General features: G+C 33.9%; 1 protein-coding gene across 4 annotated transcripts; it reads right to left on the bottom strand.

Moving 5' to 3' along the window:
- Positions 1-3,743: 3,743 nt before the first annotated feature.
- On the bottom strand, positions 3,744-15,089 carry LOC140962670 (ubiquitin carboxyl-terminal hydrolase 8-like). 4 transcript variants are annotated; one of them, XM_073421620.1, is made up of 13 exons: positions 14,756-15,087; positions 14,379-14,648; positions 13,083-13,212; positions 12,218-12,277; positions 12,050-12,139; positions 11,340-11,696; positions 11,013-11,153; positions 10,748-10,918; positions 10,255-10,512; positions 7,895-8,043; positions 6,210-6,746; positions 5,675-5,948; positions 3,744-4,383 (listed from the first exon to the last, which is right to left on the bottom strand). In XM_073421620.1, the coding sequence occupies exons 1-13, from the start codon at positions 15,043-15,045 to the stop codon at positions 4,276-4,278; spliced, it is 2,835 nt and encodes a 944-aa protein (XP_073277721.1). In that variant the 5' UTR covers positions 15,046-15,087; the 3' UTR covers positions 3,744-4,275. The 4 variants fall into 4 exon arrangements, with proteins under 4 accessions (XP_073277721.1, XP_073277723.1, XP_073277724.1 ...); XM_073421622.1 differs by having other exon boundaries at positions 14,751-14,946; XM_073421623.1 differs by having other exon boundaries at positions 14,332-14,648; positions 14,751-14,946.
- Positions 15,090-18,949: the final 3,860 nt, after the last annotated feature.

Here is an 18,949-nt window from a genome sequence, read left to right on the forward strand (position 1 = left end):
ATGATGTTAAGACTTGATCAAGTGATGTTTTTACACGTTGAAAGGTGTTCTAGACACACACCGAACACCACACAACAAGGAACAATAAGCTGGGTTTTTATTGCTGTCATGAGGTTTGGGGTGATCGGGTTCCTTGTTGAGAGGGCTGGGGAGTCACGGCTTGGGGCCAAGGCTCGGTCAGGGGTTGGTTCAGGCGAGGGAAGAGTACTAGCCCGGCTAGCACTCGAGGTAGGGCTGGGGAAAGAGTCCTAGCCATGCTAGGACTCTTACACGAGAGGCGCGCAGCATCTGCGCGAGTAAGTGTAGGCTGCCAGCGGGTTGAGGGCTCGTCCCAGGGCTCAGGGGCTGGGCTAGGGCAAGTCCTTAGGGTCCTAGGTAGGTGTACTAGAGGGTGGTTTGGGTGCTAAGGTGTAGGCAAGGTCCTAAGTGCTCATATCGTACAGTCCTATCACTAGAGGGGTTCTCGGCAAGCTTTTGCATGGGGTTGGGGACTTCGTTTTTGAGTTTTGAGATGGTTCCTGAGTGAANGCTCACGGGGGTTGAGTCGTGGTTCACAAGGGCTAAAATAATATAAAAAGACTAAATTTTGAATTTAAGAATTTTATATTAAGGTTTGGGATTTTTTCGGGATTTAAACACCGTCAAAACAATTAATTAAAGATAAATGAAAAAAAATTCAATATTTAAGCTAAATAAAATTATGAGAAAATTAATTTAGGCTTAAATAATTAGTTGGGACATGTTAGAGTCAATGAATTCAAGGAAAAGTCAAAATCGAGAAATTTTACGTCTAGGGGTAAAACGGTCTTTTTACACCTAAAATTAGTAAACGTCGTGGCAGTGCTCTAAATGCTATTTTTATGATATTATGATTATTTTTAAATGTTTATAAAATGTTCATGATTAAATTATGATTTTTAAATGTTTATGGGATTTTTATGATTTAAGGAAGACATTTAAAAGACATGTTGAATGCTCGGTTTCAAAAACAAAATGTTATGTTATGCATGATTTTATAAAGTGATGAGAATGTATATCGTTGAAGGAAGTGAAGTAATTGTGACTATTATGTATTTCCATTGTTACCATAGAGGATATGAGGATATGAGGTAACGGTAAGAATGGGAATATCGTAAGGGGAAAGGGCCCCATAGGGAACCCATTTATGGGAAAAGGCTCCAGAGGAAACCTAAATCATCGTATTTCTATTCGAAAAAAGATAGGCCAAGCTCAGTTGACCGGTGAGAGTGTCGCTGATGTTCCCGCCGCCCAGTACTGTGGTTACATGTAGATGGATCTATCAACTTTGAGGTTTGAGGAAAGTCACAATTAACGATCTGAATTCAACAAAGGAAAAGGAAAATGTTTATGATCATGTTGAGGAAAAATGAAATGTTAAAGTTTATGTTTGCATGTCATGAAAATTTTATTTTTACGTAAAAGTATTTTCACTGTTGCATGCGATTTTATACGTATTATTTATTATAAAGATAATGGTGTGTTGAGTCTTTATACTCACTAGGTGTGATGGATGCAGGTGAGGTTGAGAGAGGTCTTGATTGATGATTGGACTAGACTGAAGGTGCACACAACCCGAGGACCAGCGCTTCTACTTTTTCCGCATTTACGATTTATGATTCATGATTTACGTTAAAGATTTTAAGACTATTTATTTATGCTTTTTAGAGATTTTTGAAAGGTTTAGTATGGGCTATACTTTTAAAATTTATTTCTTTTTAGGTTTGGTAAAACATGCGACGATTTCATTTTATTGACTATTTCACTTGATTTATAAAATGCTAGTTGGATTATGTTTTATTTTTAAAGGGTAAAATATTTTATAAAACTATTTTTACGAGGTTTATGTATATGGCCGAAAATTGAGGGTTTAAAAAAAATTACTAGTATTTTTGAAGCAATAAAAAGGGCAGACGTTTCAAAAACACTCCTTATTGCTTCAATAACTTAAGATGACTTTTCCACCAAAAGAACATGGGGTCTATTGTTCTTTCTAACCGAGATGGACAAAGTCAAGTTTTCGTTTAAATTTTATCACAATTCGATAAACGGATCATTCTTGTTAAATACTATGACAAGAAAAACACAAGTTTTGCAGAAGATTTATTTGAAAAGAAAAGAAATCTCTTGTGGAATAGCAAGCTGCCGAGGAGTAAAAAAAATCGTCGAAAATTCTGCAACATGGCTCATGTGAGAAGATGGTCAGAACATATCTGCCCAGAATGCCCAAATCAAAAGGAGCCATATTTGGCAAGGGCTTCAGACCTCGGTCAGACAGGAAACATCTTGCAGAGACAGGACCAAGTGGTGAAGGGCCACAACCACGTTTTTCTCGGGGAAACTAAAAGTTTAATATTTCTCGACAAAAATAAGTGGACATGTGATCACAATCACTTTTCCTTGGGGATAACCAAATATAAAAATTCCCCGACAAAAGCAAGTACGCATGTAATTTGCCCACTAACTAAAAGACTTGGATCCAAATACACCTATAAATACTGAGTAAATAGGAACAAGAAAATCACAAGAATTAAAACGAAGTTTGGAACCAAAGAAAATGTATTCTACATAATTCAAGGTTTCCAAAAGACGGATTAAGGCGATAAGAAAGCAGCTGGCAATCTTCAAAAATCTATATAAACTGTTTAAAGAAGCAGGAAATGAGATTTTAACTGATATGATCCAAACACATATTTACTGGTTATGCCCGGAGATAAAGATAGAAGAACAAACTATTTCTAGATTAATGATCTTGAAAAAGACAATTCAAAAAAGGTGGAGGGACCATTCAACCACTCACTCAACTCACTCAAGAGATAATGCCAAAACACAGCTGGAAGGCATTAAAGAAAAGCTAAGACAAGTTTTAAAGTCCGGAATTCATATCGGCAAAGGACTTCTATAAATACCAAGACAGAAAGAAGATGAAGACATCACTCAACCTCTTCATTTTCTTTCAAGATATTGTAATATTTTCTCTTTCTAGTTTATGTGTGTTTTTAACTTCGCCTACTATAAATAGCTAAACAAGTTTCTCTTCCTCTACAGGAGGTTACTATATAATAATAGTTTGTATGTTTGAATAAAAAGACTAAGGGTTTTTGCCCCTATAATGTATTAGTTTCAAATTGAACTACTTTACTATACACCATGAGGTAGGAAACGAAACAGGATTGTACTAAATGCTGTCAATGAATCTGAGTCAGAAACCATCGGTTGTGATTGTGTGGTTGGACTGTTAGGAGCAGTCTGTAAAAATCAATGGATATAACCCGACGACACTCTAGTCAAAGAGATAAACTGTTCAATTTATTATTCAGAAACATGATGGACCATTTATATATATATAAAAAATATCGTTCATCGGAACATGATATATAAGTTGAAAACTTTACGTAGCTGAACAAGCTCGATAGGTGAAACAATGTCGCGTACCATAATTAGGAGAATCAAAGAGATTTTGGGAAATTTCGAAATATTGAAGAGTTAAAACAAAGATTTGAGGAGAGAGGGAGTAAAGAGAAAATTGAGTATGGAGAATGAATACCATGTTGCCCTATTTTTAATCTTTAAACCAAAGTTTTAAAACCATTTCATGTACAATTTGACACTCATCCTTTTTTCTACAGACCCATCAGTTATCACTGTCGACTCTGAAGACTATTTCCACCAGTTTACTTTGATAATTATTATTTATCTATATTAAACACCAAAACATGCCACTTCACACCAATTAAAAATTCTCATCTTTCCTCTTCACTAATCTAAAACATCTCAAACTAGTAAGAAAAGTAGAGCCCAAACAAAGTACAGTTTCAATCCACATACACTGGTACATACTCCATTACATATATACAGAAAGTAGTCCTGAGCATGTCCTTTGCGTCCAAATTTTCCAAGACAATATTTGAACCTACAATTCGGCTTCTGTGTATTATAACAAAAAATCTTATTTACTACTATCTAAAGTATGCTCTACGAAAGCTAACCTCGCCAATGTTGTGGTGCCTCCAAACAAGATGGTGTATGCCCTAAAAATATAATGTCAGGGCTAGGCAACACAAACCCAATTACCAAGAAGAATCGTGCAATAGTAATAAATTTAGTTGCATATGAAACATCAAATAACCAATGATTCTTCAACATTCAAAACCAACTTCCTGCAGAATCGAACTGAGACCTTGAGAGTAGCTTTTAGGGAGAACGGAAGTTCACTCAGCCAGCTTTATGTTTGATGTACAACACTATGCAATGACATTAGATTCTCTTGTAGAAGAGGACATAGGCAGCTTGGGTCTTTATTGCTTCGTTGGTTACAGGAGAAACATGGGTGTCGTCAAACTCATACCACCTATTACTACCATTCTGCACCAAAAATAAAATTAGGTCCAAGAATTAGTCACCACGATCCTAAATGAAATTTATAAAGTCTAAGGAGAAAAGATAATCATCTATCATATTTAAGATACAATACATCCGTTAGCAAACTGATAAGTTTATAACCAAACACTGACACAGAAACAACTAGCATGAAACCATCAAAGACCCTCTCATACTCCACAAGGACTTATATCTACAAATGCTCGGCAATAACAGCTTAAGTATTACTTCCAACACAAGACACATTATCTCAAATGCTATATGATTATGCTATTAGCAAGGAATTCCCAGATCAAGAAACCACGAAATCACTCAAAGAGCTCGACTTTTGTATATAACAACCATGAAAAATAAGAGATCCAGATGCAAAACAAACATCCGTAATCTCCGAATTAAACAGTACAAGGATTGCCAGTGATAGAAAAAAGAAGAGAAGATGCCTAAAGAACACAACTTTTCTGCTCAACAGAAACAAAACTTTTTGGCTGTGCAACTACATGCAACTATTTTCTCTGTTTTCCCATTTAATAGGATTAAGTGAATTGTAAAATTTACACTTGAAAACGCAAATCAAACAACAAAAACTTTGACAAACCTCATTCATGATGATAACAAAGGATTCTCAAACAGAACTGAAGTAAAAACAAATGAGGGCTGTGAGAATATTTCCAAGAATTCACATTTAAAGAAACATTTCTGAGAAAAATCAAAAAATTGATGTCTTAACAAGTACAGACTCAGAGAATCCTATCAAACTCATGGACATTTTACCAATATTAAGTCCAAAGATTCTCGTTTAATGCAGTAAAAAAAATCCATATTGCAAAATGTTTTATATAATCCTGAGGTGTCACCCAGGCTCAACTTGAATTCCTAAAGGATAAGGACAATCATCCATGCATTCTGTATATTCAACCCCTCATTGAGTTCAAGAGTTCTATTGATAAACACATCCGTGTGCGAGCGTGAAGAGTGATATAATTTAAATTTTTACAATAAGCTTTAATCTGGACACAAGTTTCCAATACTTCAATGCAATCCGATCAACTTAACTTTATAATTGACATGACATTCAATTGATGCCTTGTTCTCATTTGCAACACACTTATTGCTCAAGATCTCAATAGAGACCAGTAATAATGCATGACATTACACTACTTTATAACTAAACTTTTATGGTGCAATTTGAGACATCAATACGTATTCACCTGCTATGATTAAAAAGGAGATTACTGTCAATATAATGAAATGTTTCAACTAGATGTAGATTACTCACTTTGACAAATGCAGTATAGTGGCCACCACCCATGCCACCATAGTGATTGCTCACAGCATATAAAATGTATCGACAAGAAGCCATGCCATTCTTGTCAAATACATAATTTGAGAGATCAAAGTCACTAATAGGGAAATCTACAAAAGTTTCGAGCTTGTTTTTGAAAATTCGATTAAATGAAAATCGTTTTAAATGAATAACCAGAATTTCTGGTGATCTCCATAGATCTAACTTTTTGTTGGCTTGTCTATGATCCTTGCAGTCAGGGCAGTACCTACAGCGAATTGCACATCAGTTTATTAAAACTATCTTGAGCAACACATTGGTTTATCAAAAAAAAATATGGTGCAACCGTGAGGGTGATGATGAGTTAAAGTCAGTAAGTCACGTCCTTTTAGCTTAAGAAATTTAAATAATATAAAAAATAAAACAGAAAATTATAAGCTTAGTACTAAGAAGTTTAACAGTATCATTAAAGTAACATTACTAAAAAATAGCATGCTACATCTATCATTAAAAATTGTATGAAATATACCACATGTCCTCAGGTCCAAGAGGCTCTTCCTTTAAGAAGGCCTCAACACATGTATACAGTGAAATAGAGTCTTGAGGCCTCTTTGACAAGAATGCTTGCTTACAGACTTCTGGCAACGCGCTTAGAGCAGCAGTATCATAGCTTTCGATCATTTTACCCGGCCACATAACGATCACTTTGATCCTGTTGCACGGATTCAGTACGGGGACTGGCATATCCATTTCTATCTTGAAGCTTCTAGAGTTAAAAGTTCCGCTATCGACATAAAACTCAAAGTCACTGCAGAAATTTAAATTGTTTTCTGATTCAACATCAGAGTTCACAACCTCATCAGAGACAGCATCACGCATCACTTTGTCTTCATGGGAACTCCTTGAAGCTTCACAGTCATTTAGAAAATTTTCGACTGACATCAAGAAGGGATTAATAAGTTTAAGGAATTCTTTATGCATCTCAGACCCTTTAGAGACATCAGACATCCTTGCCAACAGAGGAACGCCGAACTTTCTTAAATTTGAATAGGACTGAAAAATTGACCTGATAAAAGTAAAATAACAGTCAACAAAAAGTATATACAGGAAAAATAAATAAACATCATTTCCATCAAAAAAATTACTTCAATGCAAAGTAAGAGCAAAAAATAAATTCCCTGAACAGATTCTACTATATCTCCATTCCACATAAGGGACACCTTACACTACAGTCACATGAACTTCAAAATATATTTTATTCCTCTATGTATGTCCATTAAGTTGCTGCAGACTGAGATTGCTTAACGTTTATACTTTCAATAAAAATCAAATCTTGCAACTCCAATCAACAACCTCCGGGAATAATCGAGCAATTTCTCACAAAAACTCATCCTCATTATTACATCGCACTCTAAACTCTAAAGCTCCAGCACACAACCTTCAACGTAGCTTCAGCACAAAATATTTTCTTTGCATATAAGAAGATTTTAACGGATGAAAAAATAGATTATTTGACAAACAAACGTCACTTATTATGATAAGGAAACTAAAAACCTGAAACATGGGTAATTCTTGCAGAATAAAATTAGATATGGCTTGATTCATCGAAACTTATTGATTGGAAATAAAATACTATCCAACCTCACTAGCTTAAGCTTGTCCGCTATCAAGATAATCGAAGTATGTTGATACTAGGGTGTTAACTGCGGTTTGGTTCGGGTTTATATAAAAATTCGAACCAAACTATATTTAGTCAGTTTTACAAAATTTCAAACCAAATCAAGCCATGGATTATTTATAACCAAACCAAACCAAACCATAGATTTCAATTTGGTTTAGTCTGGTTTGAATTATTAATTTTAAAGTTCTGAATTTCATAATGAATCAATGCATGAGATATTGTAATTTTGGGTTAACATTTTATTTGACTTTTAGGGTTGTGGTTATGCTTATACTTATTTGAGCAAATAAATATATTTTAATGTAATTGGACTGTTTACTAGGCTCACTATAGAGTAGAAACTAAAAATCAAATAAAATATTTCTATATCTAAAAATACCACACTAAATTAAAAATCAAAAAACCGATCAAAATCATGCGGTTTGATTTGGTTTTACATTTAGGTTCAAATTGGTTCAGTTTCTGGACACCCCTGGTTGACACGAATACAAAATTTAGTATCAAGAAAATACATTAGAAGCGCAAAAACTTACTTCTCCTCTCTCTGATGTATAAACTCAACTAAAGGAGATCCATCAATTACTTTTGGCAATATATAAGCAACAAGTTGATCATGGTCTCTAATCAGCTCAATAGAATCATTGGGATCCTCCAAGATACGAAAGATGCAATTATTGAATATCTGCATATCATCATTAAGTTAATTCTTAATGCCCATAACAACATTAGGCTAAATACCAAGTTTTAGATGCCTTGATTTTATGTACTTAAGCTTGACATCAAAGGAATGATACTGAGAAACATGAAAACACTGATATATATTACAGAATATAACACCACACATCATCACACCATATAATTTTCCCATACAATCTGGAACAAAACAGAAGAATAAGAAGTAATTCCGGGGAATGTAGTAATGATATGTCACATCTAAGCACACAATTAGGTGTCAATTTGCAACCTTTCAGGCTGCTACCCCTAAAAGCAAAATAGGCACTGATAAAGTGCTTAAGAAAAATTCACCAAAAATTCTCTGAAATGCTTCAAAAGAGTAATTGGAGCATCAGAACATGTTCATCTAGTTGATGTTGTCTAAGGTAAAAGTACATCACATGCAGAAGACACTTGCCTATGCGTGTCATATCCGCATACGTTTTAGTTTCAAGATTTGGAGAGTCAATGTACAAAAACTAACATTGACTACTATGTAGCACGGATACCTTAAAAAAAAATTTTAAGTATCGGATACGGATACGACACAGATACGGATACGACACGCAGATACGCGTGTCGGATACCCCAAAATCCGTGTCGTTGACTTTGTTTCGGGTTGACCAGCCGGATACGTTTTGGACACGGCGAGGACATGCCATAGATACGGCGTGGATACGTTTTTCGGATACATTTGGGCAAAATTGCAAATATTTAAAAGTTTTAGGGGTTAATTAAAAAAATTAAAATTTCTAAGGACTAAAAGGAAAACAATTTAAAATAAAGTGGGCTGAGCTTTTAAATCCCTAAATAAATTTGTCCGTCTCTTTCATTCTATTTCTGCTCAATATTAAATTTATTTAAATATAAATATATATAATATTTATATAGATTTTAATGATTATCGTATCCTAGCCGTATCGTGTTTTGTATTTTCAAAGTTCGACATGTCGCCGTATCCGTATCGTATCCGATACGATACTCGTACCCGTATCCATGCAACATAGATTGACTATAGTCCAACCACATTCTGAACTGAAGCAACTTGATCTTTATGTCTTAACCAATTCTCACTTTATCCATTTCTATATATCAATATAGGTATAAAATTCAACATTTAGCACATTGCCTTCTTTCTACTTCATTAATGTAGATCATTGGTCATATGTATGTGTCAGCACATATACATGACAATAATAAGCATGCATAATTTGTGTCCCCTCACATAACCAAGACTTGCTCTACAAGACAGGTAAATTGAAATTCCATGATTGACCTTCTGTCATCCGTATGCAATGATAAACCACTTATCTTAGCCCAACTCAACAAGACAATAACCTCATCCTGGCAAACAAAGGGATCAGCAAATATTTGATCCACAGACCCAGTATCCATTTCCTTTGACAATGATAATTGAAAACATACGTTATAGACCACTAATACTAGTCAGTGCTGATTCTTATGTCCCAAAAAAAGCTGGAAGTTGCTTCAGTTCAGAATGTGGTTGGACTATAGTCAATCTATGTTGCATGGATACGGGTACGAGTATCGTATTGCCTTCTTTCTACTTCATTAATGTAGATCATTGGTCATATGTATGTGTCAGCACATATACATGACAATAATAAGCATGCAGAATTTGTGTGTCCTCACATAACCAAGACTTGCTCTACAAGACAGGTAAATTGAAATTCCATGATTAACCTTCTGTCATCTGTATGCAGTGATAAACCACTTATCTTAGCCCAACTCAACAAGACAATAACCACATCCTGGCAAACAAAGGGATTAGCAAATCTTTCATCCACAGACCCAGTATCCATTTCCTTTGACAATGATAACTGAAAACATACGTTATAGACCACTAATACTAGCCAAAGTTTGTATTTCGGTAATGATTAGCAGTAAGATGTAAATAAAAGTAATAATTACTAGTGTCGAATTTAGTGGAGAAATATTTGAGAGACCAAAAATTAGATCACAACATTGTATAATGCATACTATATTGTGACTGGATGTGGTAAAGTAATCCAATCCACAACAAAAAAAGCGCTAAGAGCACCAAAAAAAAATTAGTTGAAACTCAGAGATAATAATTAGCTAGAAGAAGAAGAAACGATTTATATCACAATAAGGCACAGCAACTCGTGATATGAATGTTCCAAGATATGTCTCATACCTCAGCAACTAATAGCCTTTCATCATCTCTCAATGAACAAGCTGTACCAAGGGCCTCAACAAGATCCTTGAAGGTCCCATTGTTGGGAACTGTTATTGTGACTGGATGTGGAAGAGCAGTCCCGTTGGTGCTCAAGACAGTCAAGGTCATTGCCCTCACAGTTGTAGAAGGAAGTGGTAATGACAGATACATAAATGGATCAAATGTTATTGACATCTTCTTGCAAACAGGGCAAACCAATGTGGATCGATATTGACCCTAAAAATAAATAAAGCACTCAAGTGGGTGACAAGTAACATCTAATCCATAATTCCATATTCTAAGAAAGATAGTGTGAAACATCAATAATACATAGAGTGACTTTCTCAAGAAAGAAACCTTAACAGTCGCAGCAAATGTTTCAGTATGATATAATGTAGTAATAAATACAAGATAGTTGAAAGACTACCACACATAGGCATGGAACTGTATATGATCAAAGTAAGAAGAATACTTGACATAAATCAACTATGATAGAGTCATTGCGAGATAAATGGTTTGCCCAGTATTCATTTGCAACTTCTTCAACCGGACGGCCATCATCATCTTTTGCCTGTATGTAAGGTTTGTTTTTCACGCGGTTCAAATCTTCATGTAGGCCATCCAATAAGAAAGCAAGAAACTCCTGCGATATAAAACTTACCAAGGCTGTAAACAAGATTTTCTATCCAGCAGTACAGTTATCAAACTACTACTTGAAGCCCTTAAATTCTACTTACTTGGGCATCATGTTGATTATAACCACTAAACTGAGGAGCAAAACTAGAGAGAGTTGATTTGAACATCCTTGGAGCAACAGGTGTTGAACCTGGAGCCCACAACTTTCTTAGTAAGTCCCCAAATGCAATAGCAAGCTTTCCCTGGAAAATATAATCACAAGTTCAGAGAGAGATAGTAAGGTCGAAGACTGAAGAGAGAGAGCTTTCCCTGCATGTTTTAGGCATGCACCCAAACAAAGGTTACAAAGCGACAATGGTTGTAACTATCCACACTCCAATGTGTGCACTTAAAAAGAGACAAATATCCATGCGGAATAAAGTACATACACTCAGGCCCAACGGATTTTCAAAGTTCAGATCTCTCCTAAAGTCTCCAAGAAAATAATCAACTAGCTTGGATGTATGCACTAAGCACTGGATGGCACTGTTCATAAAACAAGTATTTCCAAGATTGCACAATCCAGTCAAGCCCAAAGCACAGGTGCCACCAAAGCCACTATGAAATGAAATGGTTGGCTTCACACTGGGATACAAGTTCATTTTATCTACAGAGCCATTCATATGAACTGAAGCATATGAATAAGGTTCAACAATCATTGACTGTTCCACAACCATTTCCTCTTTTATTGTTTCTCCGTCCTTGATTGCATAAGACAATCCATAGATTTGCAATTCCATGAGAATCTACAAAAACAAATTCAAACACAAAATAAATTTATTTAGTTTAGAGGAATATCATATTTTATTAAGTTTGAAAAACTTTACATAAAGTTAATATTAAAATAATTTTTATTTTCTCCATAGCACAAATCCAATGAAATCTCTTCAATTTTGTAAGGATTTCATTTACTTGAACCAAATCCCATCAAATACCATCAAATCTCATCAAATATCAATTCCGTTTTGAAATCTCATCATTCCAAACCCTCTAAACGGTATTTCTAATTTCAAATCCCATTTTTGCTTCATACCAAACACAATGTAAGGATTTAGCATGTGATTTTGAACTCCGATATTACTAAGAAAAATTTCATTACCTCATTCTTTGATTGACTGGACTCCATGAATAAGTTTTCGTCATTCCAAAATAAATGGTTTGTCTGTCCTGAGAAGTCCCAGACTCGCAACTGTCAATGCAATTGTGCCATCAACCTTCAAACAAACCAAATTATAATGAAATGCTAATCATTGAAACATCGGCTCACCAAGTCAGACTTGGAACAAAATATATTGCACGCCCTGTTAAATGACCCGACTTTATTGTCCTTCAAAACACAAACAAAGTTTGTCAGATAGAAGAACAGAATTTGGATAAAGCAATCAGTCACATAAATCCAAAAAATCAAAGCTCCTCATTCTCAATATTAATGTGACGCCTTAGGGCTTCATGACGACAAAACAAATCATAAACACTTTATAACATGCCATTTAAGAAAAATTGCATGCAGGTAACGAAACTCTCAATGAATGCCAATATCGATCAAGTATGTTCTCTAAGTGATTTGCAGAACACAATCAAAGTTGCAAATATTTTGCGACAAAAATAAGCATGTCATAAGCTCCCCCACAATTGAAAGTGTCGTTCACAGTTGACACATTTTTTTCAATTTAAATATTTTAAAAAGGTAGCTCATCATATATTATAATCTTTAAATTCGCTATAATTATTTATTTGGAATAAATGTCTAATAAGGCTTCTATCGGCCATAATAATCATTAATCAGCAAACATAAATAAATGGGATATTAACCAAAGAAATGAATGTGGCACCTTAGCAATATTTTTTGGAAGTAGCAGAAGGATAAAGGATTGCCGAGTATTTATTTCTACAAGTGAAAGCATACTCTCTAGTCTCTACATCAATAATTTGCAGGTCTATGGCAACATTAAGTCATGGTCATGAGACATGAATGTCTAACAAAAGATTGTATCAATCAAAAGACTGTTGCACATTAAATTATGAAACAAAATTCAATGTTACACTGCACGGATACATAAGAGACAATCGACAAGCTTCACATGATGGAATGGTTAAACAAGAAAGTAAAGTGATACAATATCTTAGTTAACCTTTTGATTAATCTTTACAACCAACAGATTAGTGCCCAAAGCATGCAAAAGTCTGATCTGTATAGAAAACCAGTCGTGCTCGCTATTTTCTCCATGTAATAAGTTTTCGACATACTTCACATCAAAGTGCCTACAGGAAAAAAACAAAATAATTCAATAGTTAAAACTAAGGGCCTATGTTCATGAGCATCCACAACTGCAAAAGAGACACTTCAAGGTCGACTTCATAACATGATGAAGTGCCTCAATAAATGTCACAGTTCTCATAGATCTGCATCTAAGTTTACGATATTTCAGATACCCATACATAACGCAGAAAATGAAATAATAGACATGTGCAATGATAATTAGTTGAAATCATTTGGCAGGGACCATTTACTGTCAAGTCTTAGCTACTGGTAGCTGGAATCAATTGTGCGGAAGAACCAATATGAAACCAGGAACTAAATTTAATTCAAAAAAACCTCATTTCAATGATATTAGGATAATTTCATTTCCAAACTTATTTTTCTATAGTTTCCAGCTAATTGCAAAACCGCTGCAAAAAGATATTGTTTAATTATTTTCCAGAAGAAGCAGAAAAATACAGAACTCAAAACCACTAACTGAATTATTTATTCAATGCCACCACTTCTCTGTATCCATCCAACTTGAAGGGATATCCAGAAGGCAGAAACACTATCTTTCCTTATTTAATGTCACCACTTCTCCATGTGTATCCAAATAGAAGCAAGCTTCAGTAAAACTATTTTCCTAGATATTTGGACCCTAATCCAACCAATTATTAGGTAGTATGATTGACACAAATCTTAAATGATCTTGAGAACATAAAGAGATGATACTAAATGAAAATATAAGAAATTTTCAAAAACTAGGTTTAATTCAACAGACTATTGTTTTACAATTCAGATTGTTGTTGCACTAATGTCTCATCCTGAGTCGGCCGGTGGCAGCTCAAGCTGCCATCAACAGAAAACCCACCAAAACCATGCAAATTCCCACAGTTAACAAGAAGAGAGACATAATTTTTTTCTTAGTACAATAAGGAAGAATCGTTGCATAAATAAGGAACTTTCGATTTCAACAAATCATTAGTCAGATAGGTCACTATAACACAATCAGCACTCCTTCCTTTCTTATACTTTAGGGGATAAGAGCATTAGCAGCAAGACTCCCGCAAGGTAGCAAAAGGAGCAAAAAAGACAATCACACTAGCTATCTCGTCAAATGTGCAGCTTCCAAAACTGACCATAAATAGAAATCATCCATTTTCAATAGTGAATTAGAAGGCCACACCATTTAAGAGCCCTCAAAAACATCCATTCGGAGAGCATAGCAAAATCTCCATCGTTGCCAGAAATCCCATCTTCGTAGCGTATCCCAGCCTCCCCTTCTCTCCTCATATCCACAGTAATCTCGGACTCCCCAAAACCCTCCATCTCCTCCCCCTGTTCATCCTCCTCCCCAGCGCCATTCAAATGCACCGTCGCATTATACAACACGCCATGCGGAATTCCGCTACTCTCCCCATCTATGCCACCGTCGCACACAGCCTCCTTCCACCAACTGCAACAGAAACTTAATTAAACCCTCGAACCAGTAAATCATAACAGAAAGAGAGAGAACCACAAGGGGGAAAAAAAGCAACGGCGGGCTTTTCATAAGTACCTAACCTGAAGGAGACGAGGAACAAGGACTCGACAGAATCCAAGAATCCCTGTGATTGGTGTGAATTGTCAAAGGAATTGGAGAAAAAGTCGTCGTCTTGTTGAGGCGAATAGGAGAAGATTATAGAATCCATGGAACGGTAGACTCTGGAGAAAAGCCGGCGGAGGAGACGGACGACGAAGCGCTCCGATTTGCGGCAGAGGCGGAAGAGTGACGGAAAATTCAGATTCAAGGGTTTGGTTATGGCCCAAACTGAGGAAATGATGCTCTGTGGTTGGGGCGGTCTACGGTTCATCTATTGATGCACAAAGTACAACGCTGAAACTTTTCTATTTTCCGCTGCCTTTTCAATTGACTGGAATTTGGAAGTCGTTTGATGATTAGCAGTTTGACTAGTGACAGTTAAATATCAACTTCAAAATTTTCAAATATATTTTTTTTTTATATTTTTAAAATCTATGTAAAATTAATTACTCTTTATATAATTGTCCACTGTATATATATGTCTTCTGTTTTTATGACAATGGAATTATCAGTCTTTGTTTATTTGTTATGTATTGGTTAACACAGTAGCCTGCAGGTCACGCTAATTAGATAAATCGTACTGAGCAAACTCTATACGAAAGTTCGATCAACAAAATGTTGGTAGAAAAATCAAAGTCATGACTATTGATCAAGTGTTATAAATTTCATCGACTCAAACATCTATTAAGGAAACTCTAAATATATCTTGTTACTTGTATATACGCGCTGTCAATTTACCTCGTTTCGAAAGGATTGTATTGGTATTCACGAAAACAATAGATAATATCATGGATTGTCTTTATAACCACGCCATCAATTTATAAAACCCAAAAGAAAATTTTGAATTCAGCTTTTTTGTTAGTTTATTTATAAGGCCTACATAAATTGATTTTGGTTCTAAATCCTAAGCTCAATTACCCTAGCATGTTAAAATCCCAAAAAAGAATTGGTATACTTTTAAATGCATAATTAAGGATGTCAATTTGGGTGAGTTGGGTTGGGTTGAGCAATAATACTATTTAAAATTGTTCAACCCGAACCTGAACTCGAATCAACCAGATCAACCCGATTTTGAATTTTTTTTAAAACAAATTAAATAAAATTCAAAAAAAAATATTTTAATTTAAACATATAATAACAAAATGTCCCTCATATATATGATTTAAATTTGAAAGTCTAATTGTAGAAAAATAAAATATATTTACTAAATCAAATAAACAATTGTTTAAAAAATAAAAAATTTCAAATTAAATATTAAATTATGAAAATTTAAGATATAAATATACAATAAATATTTTTTCAGACATACAATATATAAAAATGTAGGCAATATTTATTAATTATATTTTTTTAAAAAAAATTAAAATTTTCGGGTCAACCGAACCCAACCCAACCCAATCCAATCATTTTTTTCGGGTTAGCTATCGGGTCCAAGCCGATCTGACCCGAACCCAAAAACCTCAAATATAAACCTGATTTTTTTCGAGTTGAATCGTATCGGGTTGGTGAGTCGTATCTGATTTTGACACTCCAACGCACAATTCTTCTCTATGGTAAAAAAAAATCAACTACTATAAAAGACATTCAGTTTCTTCTTTTACCTTTCTTTTTTTAATCTTATCTATTTTTATTATTTTTTAAAATTTTATTTAATCATTGTAAAATACGTGAATGTGTTGAGCTGATAATTATGAATGAGCTAATTGTTGATTTCTATGTAATCACAGTCTTGCTTCCTAAATTATTTGTATGTCGTATAATTTACAGAAATTTCATTTTTTCATAACTATATGAAAAAATTATTTGATGTATACGCTTAATTATATTTAAAACGGAAAAAATGATAATAATTAATTTTGGAACTACCAAATATAATTTTTTAAAAAAAAACTAATTTCAACAAATCATTTATATGCAAAAGTTATTTTTAAATAAATATTAATAATAACTGCTTAAACAATTATTTTATTGTGTTCTTTACATGTGCATGAAATGTGTGTGTTTTTCATCAGCAATATTTATTAGATGCTACCTATAATTTTTATGAGAAAATAACATTTTGGTACACAAATTGTTAGGATCAAAATAGAGTTTAGATGGTGTGAATAAGCTCTTTTAATATTTTTTTTTAACTTGAGCTGATTTTAACAATTATTAGTTGTTAAAACTCTTTATTGAACGGCTAAACTTAACTAGACCACTAAAAAAAGTTTATGTTGTGGAAACCATATGGCTAGACTAGTGATATATAAAAAAAATATATTCAATGCAAGCAATTAATCAATGTAATGGTTCGATAAACAAAAACTGAAGTAAATGCGCAATTTAAATGAGCAAGAGATTATGGATGTTCGGATATTACAACTCATGTGTCACCTCTTCTTCTACTTAGAAAGTAATTCATTAAAAGACTTTGATTTATACAATCATTGTACAAACTCATTTCGACTAAGACTGATCACAGTTCCTAAGTCAAAACTCTTAGCATAACTCAACACAATAAGTTCTGGTTGTTTAAGAACTCTTGGTTCACCAGAAGCAATAAATTTTTCAACGGTTAGCTTTGAACGACTAGTTGGTAGAATAGCACAAGTTGATCCTTGATTATTTTTTATGAACAAATAGATGTGCTAATTGAACAGCTTGATATCTTAGAAAAATAAGTATACTCGAGATATTTTATTTTGCAAATTGTATTCATCTTGTTGTTATCAATTGTTATCTTTGAAGTTTTGAATTTGCATGTTTATACACAAAGACTTACAACGGCCGGAAAACTTTATCAACAATCATCTGTACTATTTCTCAACAAATTGGTATTGTCAAAGTCTCTTCATCGTACAATGAATTAAATGCTCATTTAATGCTTCTTTACTTTTTATGGCTTCGTCCATTAGCTTTCGAAAAGTTGATTGACTCTTTACATTTTATGAAACATTCTTGTCAATCGGAGATTAGTAGGATAATGTGCTTAAAACTTTATCGGATAATCATTGAAAAACTTGAGTTGTTGTATTTATCTTTATTTGTTAATGTTTGATCGGTTAGAAATGAACGGTCAGATTCTGAATATTTCTTCGATAGAGATGTTTGGTTAGAAACAAATATAAATGGTGATCTTTTGATGAAGTTTGCAGCTTGAGCTTCTGATCGAGTATGAATAACTTGACTTGTCCAATGAATAGAGTCTTATAATTACATGAGAATGACAGGTGGACCTAAAACAATTCAATGTTGTTTTTGTCATCGCTAAAACTTAGGATAATTTAAAATCACCATGAACTGTCGATAAATTGGTATATGAACTATTATAAATAACTCAATCATAACATGACGCAACTAAAAAGCCAATTTTACCCTTAGCATAAATTGTTTGTGAGTCTAATTAATCTTAGTAAATTCAAAATATTTATATTTTCAAATTTATTTTATTGATTAATTTTTTTAAAAAAATTATTATTTATTATTATGATAAATAAATATCTTACACTTTTATTAATTAATCATTATAAATGTCATACTCATTATAAATATCATACTCTTTTATTAAAAAATAATGATTAATTATAACTGTGGGGACCCGAACGCTAATCCATGTCTTAATCATTATTAACGTCAAATAACAATTAAGAAAAGTGGGACTAAAAATTTTCTTTTTAAAATGCAATGCGGAAACGTAATGTACATATAAATCTAAAAGTACAAGTCCTGTACTAAATACATTTACTAGGTTCAACGACATATCGGTGCTGAATCCTAATCTACTTCTGAGCCCGGATCTCCATGTTAACTAGTCCTGACTCGTTCTCTTCTTGATCCCGATCTTGTCCCACATGTTGTCATGAACACATACAAACAAGACAACAGCCGAATAACTCCGGTGAGAATTACATTCCCAGTATAAACCATGTATACATGCAATCATACAGACAATATAAAAGCATATAACAGGCATTCATAACATGTATCAAAATCAGAAACATAAATCAAATATTCATCCCATGTATCAAAATCTGAAACATGAATCAATATCAATAATAAATCCTATTCTAAAGATGTACCATAATCAGGAACATAATTCAATATCAAGCAATGAATCACTCTCCGTGATTCTCAGACTCAGACTCGACTCAGTCCTAATCTAAGGATCCCGATCTGAATAAGAACATACACCC

This window comes from Primulina huaijiensis, chromosome 17, assembly GCF_012295235.1.
Source record: "Primulina huaijiensis isolate GDHJ02 chromosome 17, ASM1229523v2, whole genome shotgun sequence".
Lineage (NCBI taxonomy): Eukaryota > Viridiplantae > Streptophyta > Magnoliopsida > Lamiales > Gesneriaceae > Primulina > Primulina huaijiensis.

What these genes read in the sequence shown, in the direction of transcription:
- LOC140962670 (XM_073421620.1), bottom strand. Translation starts at nt 15,045, where the DNA reads ATGAACCGTAGACCGCCCCAACCACAGAGCATCATTTCCTCAGTTTGG. An exon ending in TTGTAAAGATTAATCAAAAG is followed by an intron (nt 12,278 to 13,082) that starts GTTAACTAAGAT and finishes TGTGTTTTGAAG; the next exon opens with GACAATAAAGTCGGGTCATT. An exon ending in CTTGGACCTGAGGACATGTG is followed by an intron (nt 5,949 to 6,209) that starts GTATATTTCATA and finishes AATTCGCTGTAG; the next exon opens with GTACTGCCCTGACTGCAAGG.